General features: G+C 63.8%; 1 protein-coding gene across 1 annotated transcript; it reads left to right on the top strand.

Annotated features, from left to right (window-relative positions):
* Nucleotides 1–539: 539 nt before the first annotated feature.
* On the top strand, nt 540–14,119 carry TMEM179 (transmembrane protein 179). The gene is made up of 4 exons (XM_082449166.1): nt 540–971; nt 8,270–8,407; nt 10,194–10,272; nt 11,744–14,119. The coding sequence occupies exons 1-4, from the start codon at nt 667–669 to the stop codon at nt 11,921–11,923; spliced, it is 702 nt and encodes a 233-aa protein (XP_082305292.1). The 5' UTR covers nt 540–666; the 3' UTR covers nt 11,924–14,119.
* Nucleotides 14,120–14,751: the final 632 nt, after the last annotated feature.

Below are 14,751 nucleotides of genomic sequence, written 5' to 3' on the forward strand. Positions count from 1 at the left end.
CCATCTCTCCGTGGGCGACCCCTGTGCCATTTCCTCGACCCCAGATCCTCCCCTCTCCGGCCCATTTCCCGTATACTTGGTGCACTCCAGGACCCCCGAAAAAGAGTCATTCCAGTCCGGACTGCAAACCTCGCTCCCACCCCTCATTATGGGCATCTTGGATCCGTCCCTGTGAATCCCTCCCTCCTAGCCTCTTTTCCTTAACGCCAATGGGGCAACTGGGGACCTGGGAACCATCCTATGTGAGGCCCACACAGGTAGCTCCTGGTACCAGAGTCGGGTCTCGGTAAGCCGACATAGCAATCTTCCCATTCCCTCTCCTGGTTTCCATTCCGCTTCTGCATCGGTACACCCATTCTCCAGCGTGGCCCACACCCACCCATTGTCCCCTTCGCCCCCTTTCCGCGCCGCGAGCCCGCCGCGAGCTGTCCGTGGTGCTGACCGCAGGCGCGGCCCGCGCTCGGCCGCTGCGCACGCGTCCCGGGCGGGGCGCGCAGGACCCCGCCGGCGCCGCCACTGCGCAGCCTCCCGCGCGGATCCGGCCTGGGTGCGCGCGGCGCCGGGAGACTCCCGCGGCCTCGCCTGCCGGCCTGCGCCCCTCGTCCCGCGCCGCCAGCCAGCCCCGCGGCCTCCTCCGGCGGCTCCTTCGGCCCGCCTGGCCCCGCCATGGCGCTCAACAATTTCCTCTTCGCGCAGTGCGCCTGCTACTTCCTGGCCTTCCTGTTCAGCTTCGTGGTGGTGGTGCCGCTGTCCGAGAATGGCCACGACTTCCGCGGCCGCTGCCTGCTCTTCACCGAGGGCATGTGGCTGAGCGCCAACCTGACGGTGCAGGAGCGCGAGCGCTTCACCGTGCAGGAGTGGGGCCCGCCGGCCGCCTGCCGCTTCGCCCTGCTGGCCAGCCTCCTCTCGCTGTTGCTCGCCGCGGCGCACGCCTGGCGCACGCTCTTCTTCCTCTGCAAGGGACACGAGGGGTAAGTGGGGGCCTCACAGCTGCCCTGCACCAAGAGACGCAGCCCTTACCCCTGGCACGGCCCCCCTCCCGTGCCCGCAGCGCCCCAGGCTCTCCCCTGACAAGCAGGAGCGTGAGTCCCTGCATCTCCCCGCAGTCTCAGAGGCCCGAAAATATCAACCAGCGGCCCTCACCACTTCCAGGGAAACTGCCCTTTGTCTGCACGCAGAACCGAGGGACCGTGGCGTTCTCCGTACCAGGCCAGTGCTTCCCTCTCCAAGTGCGCATCACCATGCACAGCCCGGGGTGCAAATGTTGCATCGTCATCTCGGAGCCGATTTGGGCCTCCCTCTCTGGCCCAGCGGGGCCCACACCCGTCAGCACCGCGGACAGCTCCCAGCCGGGTTTGGGCCTGCACCCGGAACGGGGAGGGACCAGGCAGGCAGGCAGGGGGCAGACCAGGCTAACAGGGGATCCTCCCCTCGTTCCCATCCTCCTGGGAAGGAAAGCCGGAGGGAAGGCCCTCGAGGCCCACCGCTACCGCACACACCTTGGCTGGGGGATGCGGGAGAGGGAGCGGCAGGTCTGTGAGGTCCCGCTAGCCTCCCTTCCCCTGGCCTCCATTCTCCTTTTCACCTTCTCCTGTCCTGGCTCTATTTTGTGAGAGAGCGGGATGTGGGTCCCTGGGCTGGGGTTCTCAGCCGGTAACACTCCCTGGGCCTCTACCCCTGTGGGACCCTGTGTGGCCCGCCCCACCCACGCCCAGGCTGTGGATCCCTGCGCCCTGGAGCGGCCAGGTCTCCTGCAGAGGTCCCGGGAGGCCACTCCTGCCTGTTGCCTGCCCTCACATCTACGTGGGAAGTCCATGCCTTCTCCCAAACTCTGCCCCCACCCTCACCCCCATCCATCATCTGTTGGCAGTTTTTAGTGGCTTTTCACTTCTCTCGGGGAGGTGGGGCCTTGAGGTTGTGAGTGGGCAGGGACTCCTGAGAGCTCTCAGCTTGGCTTTGGCATGGAGAGAGGGGCTGGAGAGAGGAAGAGGGGGCTGCAGGTTGAAGAGGAAAGGGACAGCTGAGGCTGGGGGGAGAGGGGTGAAATCCCAGTAACCCATGCGTATGAGTTTTCAGGGGCTGCTGTAACAAAGCACCACAAACTGGGGCTTAAGACAATTTATGCTCTTACACTTCTGGAGGCCAGAAGCCCAAAATTAAGGTGTTGTCAAGGTTGGTTTCTTCTGGGGGGTTAATATTTCCAGGCCTCTTCCTAGCTCCTGGCGGCCGCTGCAACCCCTGATGTCCCTTGGCTTAGGCCTTTATCACTCCAATCTCTGTCTCCTTCTCCACATGGCCTCTTCTCTCTCTCTTTCCTTCTTCTTATAAGGATACTCGTCATTGGATTTAGGGCCCACCCTAAATCCAGGATGACCTCATTCTGAGATCTTTAGCTTAATGACACCCACAAAGACCCTATTTCCAAATAAGGTCACATTCACAGGTACTGGGGGCGCAGATGTGGGCATACGTTGTCAGGGGACGCAATTCAACCCAGTGCACTAAAGTTCTGCATTTGGGGTCTGTAGAAGCCATGTGTCAGCCCAGGGCGTCCTCCAGGTGCTGTGTGCGGGGTGGGGGCTCTTCCCAGGGTGAGCCCAGGCCAGTCCCAGGGGGATGCCTGCTCTGCTCCTCCTTCCCTCCACCCGCACGATGGCTGGTGCCCCGAGGAGGCTTTGAGACACCATCTGCACCTGCGGTGCCAAGCCCACGTGGCACCCAGTCAGAGTCTCCAGTGCAGGTTGGGGCTGGAGAAGCATCTCTGATTACGAGACAGGGTCTGAGGTCAGGGTCTGCTGACAGGGCGGTCAGCAGGCGGGGTAGGTCGAGGTCCCTTCAGTCTGGGAAGCTGAGGGCAGTGGGCACAGGCCAGGTGGGGGCCACGGCTTGGTCATCAGCTCACGCTCATGGTTCCAGCTTGTCCCTACAAGACAGGTGACCTCAAGGCATTCAGGGTCTACCTGGCGAGGACACGTAAGCAGCTCTCTAGGTGGGGCCCAGCCCCCCGTGGCTCTGAGTGGCGGGAGGTTTCAGAGGCACCACCAGAGGCTGGGAGCAGAGCAATGGGAGCCCAGGGCCTGCAAGTAAGGAAACCTGGTCACGCAGGACTGCCTGTTTCGCACAAGTTGGGCAGCAAACCTAGGAACCTAGGGACAGCTTCTGTCCTTTGTCATCTCATAGAAGGTGTCCATCAGCTCTGTGAAACCATCCCCATCCCCATTTTAAAGACAGAAAACTGAGGCTTGGGAGTGTACACGCCTCCCTGTGCTCTTTCACTGTGCCCGTCCCCTGAGGACAGAGGGGGCCTGTGCTCCCATGGAGGTGGCCTGGTTGGAGGAACATTTAGGGTCCTCTGTCCCTTTGCGTCAGTCCTAGGGGCTCATATGTCCTACCACCAATGGCCTCGACCATGGCAGCCAAGGCTGGGCCAGGCTTCTCTTCTCCAGGGACATCTGTTGCAGAATGTCCTTCTCAGCCATCAGGAATTCCGGCCCAAGGCCACGTGATGTGCCACTGCCCGCTCGCACCCTGTCCACCACACAAGCCAGTTGGCAGTTGGTCAGCTGTGATGACATCTGTCACAAGTGTCATCCTTTCTTCTTGGTTCGGGTTGTAGGAGCCGGTCAAAGCTCTTGTGGATGTCCAGGCCATGGCTATGCACCTGAGGGGACCCTGGGCTGGCTGAACCCAAGGCACACACGTACCTTGTTCACCTCTGTGTGCTCAGGGCTGAGCACGGGGCATGGTGCCCAGGAGTCACCAAATTAGTGATTGTTGAGTGAATGACAGAAAGATTCCTGCCCCCTGAGGTTTGCTGCTTCACAGCCACTCACGGGCCCTGATGCCTTTGCAGATTCACAATCTGACCAAGGGGTCAGCGCTCTGGGCTCGCTGTGTCAGCCAGATCTGGACCTGTGGGAAGGCTGGGTCTGCCTCATCCAGCCACGGGCAGGACGGTCAGCTGAGGGCAGCCAATTCCAGCACGGTTGTTGGTCAAGCTGCATAGACCAGACGAGCAGGTGCTGGGTGGGTAAAGGGACTCGGGACAGCCAGGAGGCCGGGAAGGGCAGGTGGAGAGAGCAGTGTGATGGACCGTGGCTCTCAGGGCTGTTGATGGCCACTGGACATCCGGCCCATGAAGGACACCACTGCCCTCCTTAGACTTGGGTTTTTAGAGGCCCTGCCTGCTTAGGGTTTAGTGTGCACCCTAATTCTCCTAAGAGTCCAACTTCAGACCGAGACCCAGGGTGGAACCCTACACTTTGATCTGTGTGAGGGGCTCACGGCTGCGTCTCAAGCTTGTGGTCAGACGCGGTGTCCGTGGTGCCAGCTCCCTCCCCGTGCAGTGTGTGTCTCTGTGCAGATTGGGGACCCCTGATGGCTTGTGCCCAGGGGTGTGACGGGTAAGGGGTCGGGGCAGCTTTTCGTACAGGGGGGTCATCCTGCTTGCTGGCTGGGGGAAGGAGTGAGTGGTCAGCGGCACCTGTGGCTCCTGGGGCACTGCTGTTTCAGGCCCCTGGCTGAGCTGAGGGTGAGTCTTGGGCCTGGGGGCCGGGCAGCTTTGCCGGTCCAGGTGGCAGTGGTTTGTGATTGACGGCTGGGGAGCGCTGGGTTAAAACAACCCATCTGCCTGCCCACACGTGTCCCTCAGCCTGCAAATCGCTCCCAGGGCTTCCCAGGATAGCTGTCACCATGGAGACAGCACATCCAGGCAGGGCACCCTGAGAGGTAGCGGGAGAAAGATGAAGTTAACCCTGTGAGTGCTGGGCTCCCGTTCCTGACCGCTGCCCCGGCCCGTCCTTGGGAGGAGGGGGTGGGAGTCGTGTTGTGAACTCTGGGGGGGCCGGGGCCAAGTGAGGCTCTCACGCACCCGATTCTTCAAAAGTCTGTAAAGCCAGAGCAGATGCCAAGGAAATGACCAGAAACCGATGGGAAGGGTAAGAGGAGGCTGCTGGCTGGCAGGACCCCAGCACGGGCCCTTCCCGTGGGGTCTCGTGGGATGGAGACCCCAAATCTGTGCCCATGTAATAGGGATGCGGCTGGAGTGTCGGTGGTTTCTGGCTCTCAGAGACTGTGCTGTAAATCGCCCTCAGAGGTGGGAAGGGGCAGCTTTCCGACGGGTCGGCTGTGTCTCAGGCCCGCTGTGCCAGGGGTTCCATGAGGGCACTTCCGTCCACACAGGGGGTGAGGAGCCCTCCTGGGCCTCTAGAATTCAGTACAGAATGGGGGGGTTGTGGCCCCTCCCCAATGAGAAGGAACAGGATTTGCCGCCGGCTGGTCGGCCCGCTGGCCTGCCCTCCGCACCCTGGCCATCCCTCCTCCCAGGAGCCCCGCTGGGGACAGGGTTCCTGGGGGGACGGCAGAGGCCTGTCAGCAGGTGGAGGGCACCTAGCGAACCGCCGTCCCAGTGAGCTGGACTTCTGTGCCAAGAGCGGCCTTCTCCTTTGCTCTGCCTGTGGAAGCTCGTCCCTGGCCTCCCTGGGACCACCGTGTTCTCCTTGGCTGGAGCCAAGTGTCCATCCAAGATGGAGATGCCAGGGGCATAGGCCCTGGGTAACCTCTGCTTTCCTCGGAAAACCAGCTCCTGGGAAGGGGGGCTCCAGTGGGCTGGGCCTTCCCCAACCCCCGAGCCCCACCCAGCCCCATGCTGCCCCATGGGGGGCACAGCTGGCCGTGAGCCCGTCTCCAACTCTGGTTCCCAAGGGTGACTCAGCAGCTTCTCCATCCCTGCTTCCTGCACCCCATCTCCTGTGGCAACACAGGCCCCAGCCCGAGGGCTCCAGGTGTGCCCCTGGCTTGGGGGTCAGAGGGCAGTGAGCCCGACCCGGCCTGGATGATGGGCTGAGGTCTGTCCTGGGGGAATGCGAGCTCATGAGTGGCCCCGCAGCTACATGCCCTTCACCCACATAAGCTCCCTTGGTTCCCACCATAACCCGATGTTACAGAGCAGAAATCGAGGCCCCCAGAGTGCCTTGCAGAGTGAAGGTCACACAGCTGGCAAAGGGCAGACCGGGCTTGACATCACCTCTGCTTGGTGACAGCTTCGGAGGGGGATGGGCTGTAACGTACCTCTCTTCATAACTATAGGCCCCTGACCCCTAATTTGAGCTCTCAGGGCCAGATGGATTTTGCAGTTCAGAATTGCATCCATCAGGGTCCCAGGTGGAGATTGATGACCACCCAAGTGAGGAGAACCTGAGGACTAAGGTGTGGGCCAGGTGTGGACCCTGTCACCACCCCCGACCGAGGGGCTGGGCAGGGTTACGTGGATGAGGCCGCCCAGAGGGGCAACCTTTGGTGGAGGGACACCGCCAGCCTGGGGCTGCCCCCAGGAGGGACCTGGGGATGAACACCCCCCACCCCCACTGTCACGTCCCCCCTGGGACCCCACTGGCTGGATGCAGCCAGGAGCCAGGGAGAGGGTGGCCCCCTCCGGTGGGCCCCCGCGGTGGAGGGTGGAGGGGGCGTGACCTGAAGAGCAGCAGCCCGCGATGGTCCCGTCCGGGCAGGGATTTCGGTGCCGCCCTCAGAGGGCGAGACACAGCAGGGCGGGCAGCTTGAGACTCAAGCACAGTGAACACACAGCCTTGACCCTGAGCTGGGCAAGGACCGTGGATGCCCGGTGCGTGCAGGCGAGCTTGCGCTGCCGGGACCAGTCTTTGGAGAACTGGGGATGGGGGGCTGTGGCGGGCGTGGAGCTTCCTGTGCACGGCTCTCACCTTCGTCCCCTTGGCCTGGATCCTGGGTGTGGAGGCCCCACGTGTATGCGGGAGCGTGAGTGCAGACATGGGGCCAGGCCCGCTGTCCCTGCCCTTGCAGCTGTGATTGTTGGGGTCTCAGGAGCGTCCTCGCCCCTCCTCTGACGCTCTTGTCGGGGTGGCTCAAGCCCTCCCAGCCTTGGTACTCAGCAGGGCGGCCCTGGATGGGGCCTGCCGACAGCAGCGCTGCGGGATCTTTCCCTGGAGATGTGGATGGTCCCGGCTGTGACAAAGCAGCCTGGTCATTCGTGCTGTGAGTTGGGCACTGGTGACCTCGGTTTACCGTCTGCCCGTTTTTCTGAGGCAGCTCCTGGGCCGGGGCTGCGGCGTCCATGCTGTGTTGTCCTTGGGGCCCAGCACAGCGGGGGTGGAGGCCCAGAAAGTGTCTGGCGGGTGGATAAACAAAAGAAAGAAACAACAGACGCAGGAGCCGTGCATCCATCGCTGCTTGGCCTCGGCTGATAGTCACCGTGTCTGGTGACAATAACTTTGATGTTTTCTTGGCTGAAACCCCAGCTGACACCTTGTTTAGTGAATGTTCCCCGTGAAGCCAGATTTGATCAATCATTTCCCCCAGATTCAATGTACTGCAAGCACTGATGTTCACATCAAACCTGCAGCAGGTTAGATGTAGGTCTAGGCTGCGGCCCCACGTGAGGGCGTTCCCTCTGCCCACGCCACCCCTGCCACGGGACAGCCCTGTGCCCCCTGCCCCCTGCGGCATCAGCTCGGCTGCCTGCTCTCCTGCAGGACTCTGAATCTCCAGGGGGTGGTTTGGAGATGGTGGGACGGTGGATGCCTGCGGGCCGGCAGGAGAGTCTGGTGGGTGGGGGTTCCCACACGTCCCTCCCCCCACCCGCCGTGCCATTGGAGGGCAAACATCACCGCCCTCTGAAAGCACCCCAGTGGGGGCCGTGCTCCCATGGACCCTGGAGAGGCCCTGGCCCCGTGGGGCAGTGCAGCCTGGCCCTGAGCGAGCTCTGCCCTCTCGGCCTGCCTCCTGGGTCCCCCAGGTGCCCACTCTGGTCACCCCATGGCCTTTCAGGTTTCAGTGGAGAAATCAGAGCAGGGTCACAGACCCCTATGCAGGTGCAGGCCAGCCGCACTGATGACTCTGTGGGAAAATGGCCTTGGTGGGTGCCCGCACGGCTGATCCACCTTGAAAGGCTGTCTGGCCTTTTCAGCATGGGTGCTGGTTCTGACGCTTCGGAACCAGGCGGCCTTGGGTTTGAATGGTGGCCGTGACTCCGCTATAAGACGGTCCCCACTCCCGGGCTTTGGGGGGACGGGCTGGGCAGCTCTGGCCGGCGCGTGGGCCTGTGGGGTGAGGAACGCTGCCGGAGGGGAAGCGACCTCTGGTGACCCCACTTGGCCCTACCCCGTCATCTGGGGCCCAGACCCCAGCTGGGACCCCGAGGGTGGGGGGCTGCCTTCCCGCTGCCGCCTGGCCCTGCAGCGGTGCTGTGGAGACCGGGGGTGGCGCAGTGACCCCCCTCCCGCCCTCGCTGCAGCTCCTTCCTCTACGCCTTCCTGAACCTGCTGGTCAGCGCCTTCGTGGTTTTCCTGGTCTTCATCGCCAGCACCATCGTGAGCGTGGGCTTCACCATGTGGTGTGACGCTGTCACGGAGAAGGGCACCGTGCCCCACAGGTGCGCCCTGGGCCCCGCCCGCCGCTCCTGGGATGACGTCTTCCTGCACGAACCCCGCCCTGAGCCCGCAGCTTTGCTCATCCCACCCGTTCCCCCACCTGTGCACACCTGGCCGCCCCTGCCCTGGGGCCCGTACCCCCTTCCCAGTTCAGGGAGCCCACAGCGGCTTCACGCAAAAGCAGGGGCCCCACAAACCTTGGGGGTGGATCGGGGTATGGGGGGGATGGAGGCCCAGGAGGTCGGAGGTTCCGGCTTCCCCGTCATTGCTGGCACGTGGTTGGGTGACGGAGCCCCACAGGGTGGGCTCCAGGTCCCGGAAGGCCCCAGAGAGCCGACCTTGTGCTGCCGTTGGGGGCAGAGGCCTGGGCCCAGGTGTGGTAATAAGGAGGGTGTGGAATATGAGGGTGGAGGGGGTGGGGACGGTGAGGGACGGGAGTGGAAGTTTCTGGTCAGAGGGCGTCGGGGACGGAGGCCTTCGGGGCTGGGACGGAGGCTCTGGGCCCTGAGGCAGGGGCCATCTCTGGCTTGGGGGCGGCCCAAGGTGGAGCATGGTGACTGCCTGACCCCCGGCAAAGGGCTGCCCGCTGCCCAGCCCTAAGGGGCATCGTGCAGTGCCCCAGGCCATTCCCCTGGAAAGGCAGGGACCCTTGGGTTACCTCTTCCAGAGACTCCAGATTCTTTCTTTAAGAAAAATCAGATCTGGAACCTTAAAGTATAGAATGGACAGAAGATCCGAAGTGGGTGGGGGCAGGGGGCATCTACCAGCTTATCCTGCACCTTCACCTCGGGGGTCCCTGGGGTGCCTCTGCAGCAGCTTGGGGCACACAACAGAGGGAAGTTCAAGCACCCTGGGTGGGTGGCTATTTTGGGGTCCACACCAGGGCAGCCTATCTGTGGGCTGGGGTCTTGCCCATGCTGAGCTGCGCCCTGCCTGATGGGCCGCCGGCCACCTGCTTCCTCACTGCCCCACCCCCCCCCAGCCCACCCAGAGCCCTCGGAGCATGGGCAGGCCCCTGGGTGTGGCCTTGGGCTTCTCTAGAGAGAGTTTCTTTACCCTCACAAACTCCATTTCCAGCCCTCCAGCCCCATCCTCCAGCCCCTTGCAGGGTCCAGCCCCTTGCAGGGCGCGCCGGGGCCTCTGGGCCTCCCTCTGCCAGGCACCTCGCTCCCGTTAACGTGTGCTGACACCTCGGATGCTACGGGCCCCTGAGCCCAGGCCGCATTCACCCCAGGCTTCTGAGGTTGGCCTGGCCCAGCCTGTCTACTCATTCACCCCAGGCTTCTGAGGCTGGCCTGGCCCAGCCTGTCTACAGACGAGCAGCTTGTGCGGGTCACTAGCACTTTGTAGTTTGCCCTGCTAGTTCCCGCTGGTTACATTGGCCTGTGCTGCCAGCCCCAGGAGGTGAAGGGTGAGCGGGTCAGGTGGCTGGGGCTGCCCCCGTGGATGCCCGTGGCCCTTCAGCCGGGCTACTGTGTAGCTCAGTCCGGGGACCAAGGGGCTAGAAGCAGCAGCCCAGCAGCCCTGCAGCCCTGCTTCTGAGGCCCCTGGCTCTGCGGGGGCCGAGGCTGGGGTCTCCAGGAGAGTGACGGGCAGCGCTGGTGGCCCCCACTGTCCAGTGCCACATGGGGACCGGGTCTGCAGGTTTCCTGCCCCACCCGTGGGGCCCCACCCCGCCTGTCTGCCCCACCTTAGGGACAGCCGCTCGCCGTTTGGGGGTGATGCCCTGCTGCCCCCCATGCTTGGTCCCCCAGCGGTCCCCATCCACCCTGCGTCTTGCCGTTGTAGCTGCGAGGAGCTCCAGGACGTCGACTTGGAACTGAACGTGGACAACTCTGCCTTCTACGATCAGCTCGCAGTCGCCCAGGTGGGTGGCGCTGCCCAGGCGGACGGCAGGCGTGCATTGCTGGGCAGGGGGCGATCGCCCAGGTGGGTGGCGCTGCCCAGGCGGACGGCAGGCGTGCATTGCTGGGCAGGGGGCCGTTCACTGCTAAACATTCACTGAGTGCACAGCGAACCCATCCCCTCACCCCACCCCGGGGCAGGAAGCACACTCGTAGCTAAGGACGGTGCCAGGCAGAGGAGATGGAGCTGAGTGAGCCCTGTGCTGGGGGAGCAGCCGGGAAGGCTTCCCAGCGGACGGCTGGATCTTGGAGACTGAGAGGATGCCTGCAGGGGGTGCGGAGGGGTGGGCTGTGGGGCGTCCGAGGAGGAGGGAACAGCGTGAGCTAACTGCAGAGGCGGGGAGGCCTGGGGAGTGAGGGCGTGGCTCTGTGCCCGGTGGTGCTGGGAAGGAAGCCGGGCGTCATCCTGGGTCTACAGTGCCGGGGCCGGGAGTCTGGATTCTGGTCCTGGCACCAAGGGGGCCCTCAGATAGACGCCTGAGGGCTCACAGTGAGTCCCCAGAGAGGGATGCCGAGGCAGTGTCTGAGGAAGGGTGTCGCAGGAGGGGATCCGCCCCTGCATTTGGAGGAGCCCCCCAGCCACTGTTGGGGAGACCCTTCTCCTCCAGCCCTGCCCTTGTATCAGCTTCGTCCCCTGCCCTCCAGGAGACCACGGGGCAGCTCCGGGGACCCTGTCTGCTGGAACACAGGCATGTCGGGACATGTGGTCAGAGAGGGCCTGTCCCTCAAAATCTGCATCTGACCCTGACGATGACCCTGATGGCAGGGATGGCGGGGCCCCCCGGGCAGGGGGTGGATCCTTTCAACACAGGGCAGGGCTCACCAGCCTTCAGGTCCACCTCTGGACCCGCTTGGCCAGTGGCTGGTCTGAGGACTCTCTATGGCGAGGAGCCCCGTAGGGGGTGCTGGACGTCGTGTGGGCCCCGCTGAGACGAGCGGAGCCTGCCGGAGACACCTTCACGCAAGTTTAGTGGGAAATGCTCCAGCCTGAGTTCATGGAATTTATGCCGATCACATCAAGGAAGGTACAGGCTAAGTCTGATGACAAACACCCTCAATTGAGTCAGTTTAATTGCAGCTCGAGGCTGGTTCTGATTAAACTGTTTCCCCTTCAACTGTTTGGAAACAGCAGATAAAGGTCAATTTGTTCCGGCGATTGGAAGAGGCTACATTACGGATGAAACGAGCTCCCTTGGAGCCGAGCGGCCCCAGCTCCTCCCGGGCCCTGTCTGGGCGCGAGGGTGGGCAGAGTTCCCAAAGCGTTTGCACAGCTTGGGGGCCGGGAGGGCCGCCAGATGCCGGGGGCGACGTCCCCGTCCTGTCCTGTCCCCGCAGCACCTCGTTCCTTCCCCAGCGGGTCCGTCCTTTTCCCGGGGGGCGGGTGGTGGCCACTGGGTCTGGCTGGCCCCCTCACCCCGCCCTCTGCCCCCGCAGTTCGGCCTCTGGGCCTCGTGGCTGGCCTGGCTGGCCATCACCATCCTGGCCTTCCTGAAGGTCTACCACAACTACCGCCAGGAGGACCTGCTGGACAAACTGGTCCACGAGAAGGAGCTGCTGCTGGCCAGGCCGGCCCCCCATGCCGCCTTCCAGGGCGAGAAGAGCGCCGTCATCTAGGCCCGGCCCCGGACGCCCCGTCCAGGGCACATGGCCTGCCCTGGGGCCACGGCCGGGGCTCTGCCCGGCCCCCCGCGACTTGCATGCCTCCCCTCGGCACTGCGTGTACTGAGCGACCCCCTCACCAGGCGCCCCGTTCCCAGCCTGAGCGGCGTGGCAGCCGACGGGGGTGGGAGGGCCTCCCCCAGGTGCCACGCGGGGGCAACGGGCCGGTCCCCGTGTCAGCCTGGAGGGACGCCCTCCGGCCAGCGGGCTGGCCGTGGTCCCCCTGCTCCCCGGGCCTCGGCTGGATGCCATCTGCGTCATTTCCTGCAAGGTTCCGTGGCAGCAGCCCGAGTCCCCAGCGTGACCCCACCGGCCCGCGATGGTCACACTTGTCACTTGCTCCTGAGCCGCGTGTGGACAAGAATCCCACCACCTGCGAGAAAGAGCCGAGTGTGGGACAGAGCTGCCCTCTGACCCCGGGTGGTCCCCACCCAGGGCTGAGTCTCCTCTGCTGCGGCTCCAGAGCCCCTGGGGCCAGACTAGTCTCAGTGCTAGAAGCACAGGCACGGGGGGCTGGACCTGGGGTCAGGTGGTGGCTTCGCGGGCGTCCTGGGGACTTGCCCGGGGAGGCCCCAGGGGCCCCCGTGCAGGCTGGGCCTGTGCTTGGGGGGCGGAGACAGGGACTCCAGATGTGGAGGTGCCATTTCGCAGGGGAGCGGGGGCCAGGTGCCACTGTGGGTGTCTGTGTGCATGTGAGGCACGTGAGGGTGTGCGTGTGTGTGTGATGTGGGTGCACATGTGGTCAGAGTGTGTGCATGTGTGTGAGTGTGCACATGGGCATGCATGGCGAGGTGTGAGCGTGTGAATGTGGGTGTGAGTGTGCAGGTGAGCGTGCCCATGCGCAGGTGTGTGGGAGCGTGCAGGTGTGGGTGGAGACCAGAGCGGGCAGCTGTCTGCAACCCCGTCCCCGGGTGCCCCAAGGGCCCCTTGCACCCCAGAGGAGGGGGCTGCCTTCCCAACTCAGGAGGCCCCGAGGGCATGGTCCTGCCCCCTCGGCAGCAGGTGGTGGAGCTGGGAGGGGAGCTGGGACCCTGGAGCTCTGCGACAAGCCACCGGGGGCTGCTTGGCTGTGGACGCCCCTCCTCTCGGGGCTCCCCAGCTTCCACACCCTGTTCTCCGTGTCCTGTCCGGGATTGGGGTGCCCGAGGTGTAAGCACGCCCCGCCCCTCCCCTGAGCTTAGTAAATAGTTTCCTGGTCTGGCCTGCGTGCTAGTTTGCCCCCCACCCTCCAGGGGAAGGTGAGCCCCCAGCTCCCCATGTCCATGGCTCTCACCACTGGTGGATGGTTCAGTCTCCCAAAAAGCGGGGGAACAGGGTGTCCAGAGGCCACGGATCTGGGCCTGGGTCAAGGTGCCAGATGTGGCGGGCAGCCCGGGCCCGGGAAGCGAGGCTGCAGGTCACTTGTCATGACGCTGCTCAGCTGGCACCTTTCGGGAGTGGGGGCTTGGGACCAGGGTGACTGAGGTTCCTGGCATCTCAGATGCTCTGGCCCCGGACCTGGCTGAGAGTTTTGGGAAGAGCAGCAGGGTCCTTGGGGAGGTGTTTTGACAGAACCTGAGGCCCCCGAGGGGATGCGCCCGCCCTAGTCCGCCGGCCGTGGGGACCCTGTCCGGCCCCGGAGAGCTCCTGGTCTCCAGCAGAAGGTCGGGTGGCTCTGCCTTGTCCCCCATCAGGTAGCAGCCGTCTGGGCCCTGGAGGGAGGAGCAGGGCCAGGATGTGGGCTTCCGGAGCCCGAGGGTCTGCTGCAGATTTGACGCCTGTGGATGGCCTGGAGCTGATCTGAGCAGCCCCTTGGTCAGGCGAGCAGAGACCTGCGTGCGCTTACAGGGCCACCTGCAGAGCGGGACTGCCGCTGACACACTGGCTGGCTGCACTGGCACCCCCAGACATCCCCACCCCGGGGGCTTCTGGGAGAGGCACAGCTGGCCCCGGGGAGGGGGTACTGGGACAGGAGCCGCGCGCCCTTGCAGTGGGCAGGGGATGGACCCTCCGGGGCTGGACAGGAGGGGTGGCCGTGCCTCTGAGGCTCCTGGGGTGGGTGCACCCGATCGCTTCCATGATGCCTTGCTTCTCCCCGCTGCTGTTTGATAATGGACATCCTGTTTTACTTCTACTTCCGGCTTAACTGAAAGTAAAGATTCTTAAACTTAACTGTATCCATCTATTTCTCAAGTCAAAATAGAAACAAAAATACCTGAGCCTCTAAAGTGGGCAAGGAGGAATCTCTTTGCCCGTCTTTTCTCCATCTCCAGTTTGCCTTGTTTCCATTGTTGTATCTGCTTTTGATTGAAGACTTAAAGCACTGCACTCCGTGTTTGCTCCTGGAGTTCCCGGAACTTACTAGGAACTGGGAGTTGGTCCCCCTCCCCCACGGCGGCTGTACCCTCACATCCGCACATTTTCTCATGGGTTCTGTTCTCACTGCTTCCCGTGGAGACTTCACGGGTGTGAGGGTGGATTTCAAATTTTGGAATTCTTGGGGTAGTCGGGTGCACCTTGAGCAACATTTTTCCGAAGACAATGGAGGTCACGGTCTCTCGGACCCTCCAAGGCTGAACGTGTCTTTGCAATGAGCGAACAGCCCTTAGCTGAGCGCAGCGGGGCCGCGAGGAGGGGAGCGCCACAGCCCAGCCCCTCTGGGCGGCTCCCCCCGCCCCCCAGTACCTGCCCCAGGGCTCTGGCGCTGGGCTTAACCTGCTTGTCTTCTTCAGGGGGCAGGGTGAGACGAGGCTGGGGTGGGGGGGTGGGCTGGTGTGTGTGGGGTGTGTGATGCTGGAGGGTCC

The sequence above is a fragment of the Balaenoptera physalus genome, assembly GCF_965194825.1.
Source record: "Balaenoptera physalus genome assembly, chromosome: 2".
NCBI lineage: Eukaryota > Metazoa > Chordata > Mammalia > Artiodactyla > Balaenopteridae > Balaenoptera > Balaenoptera physalus.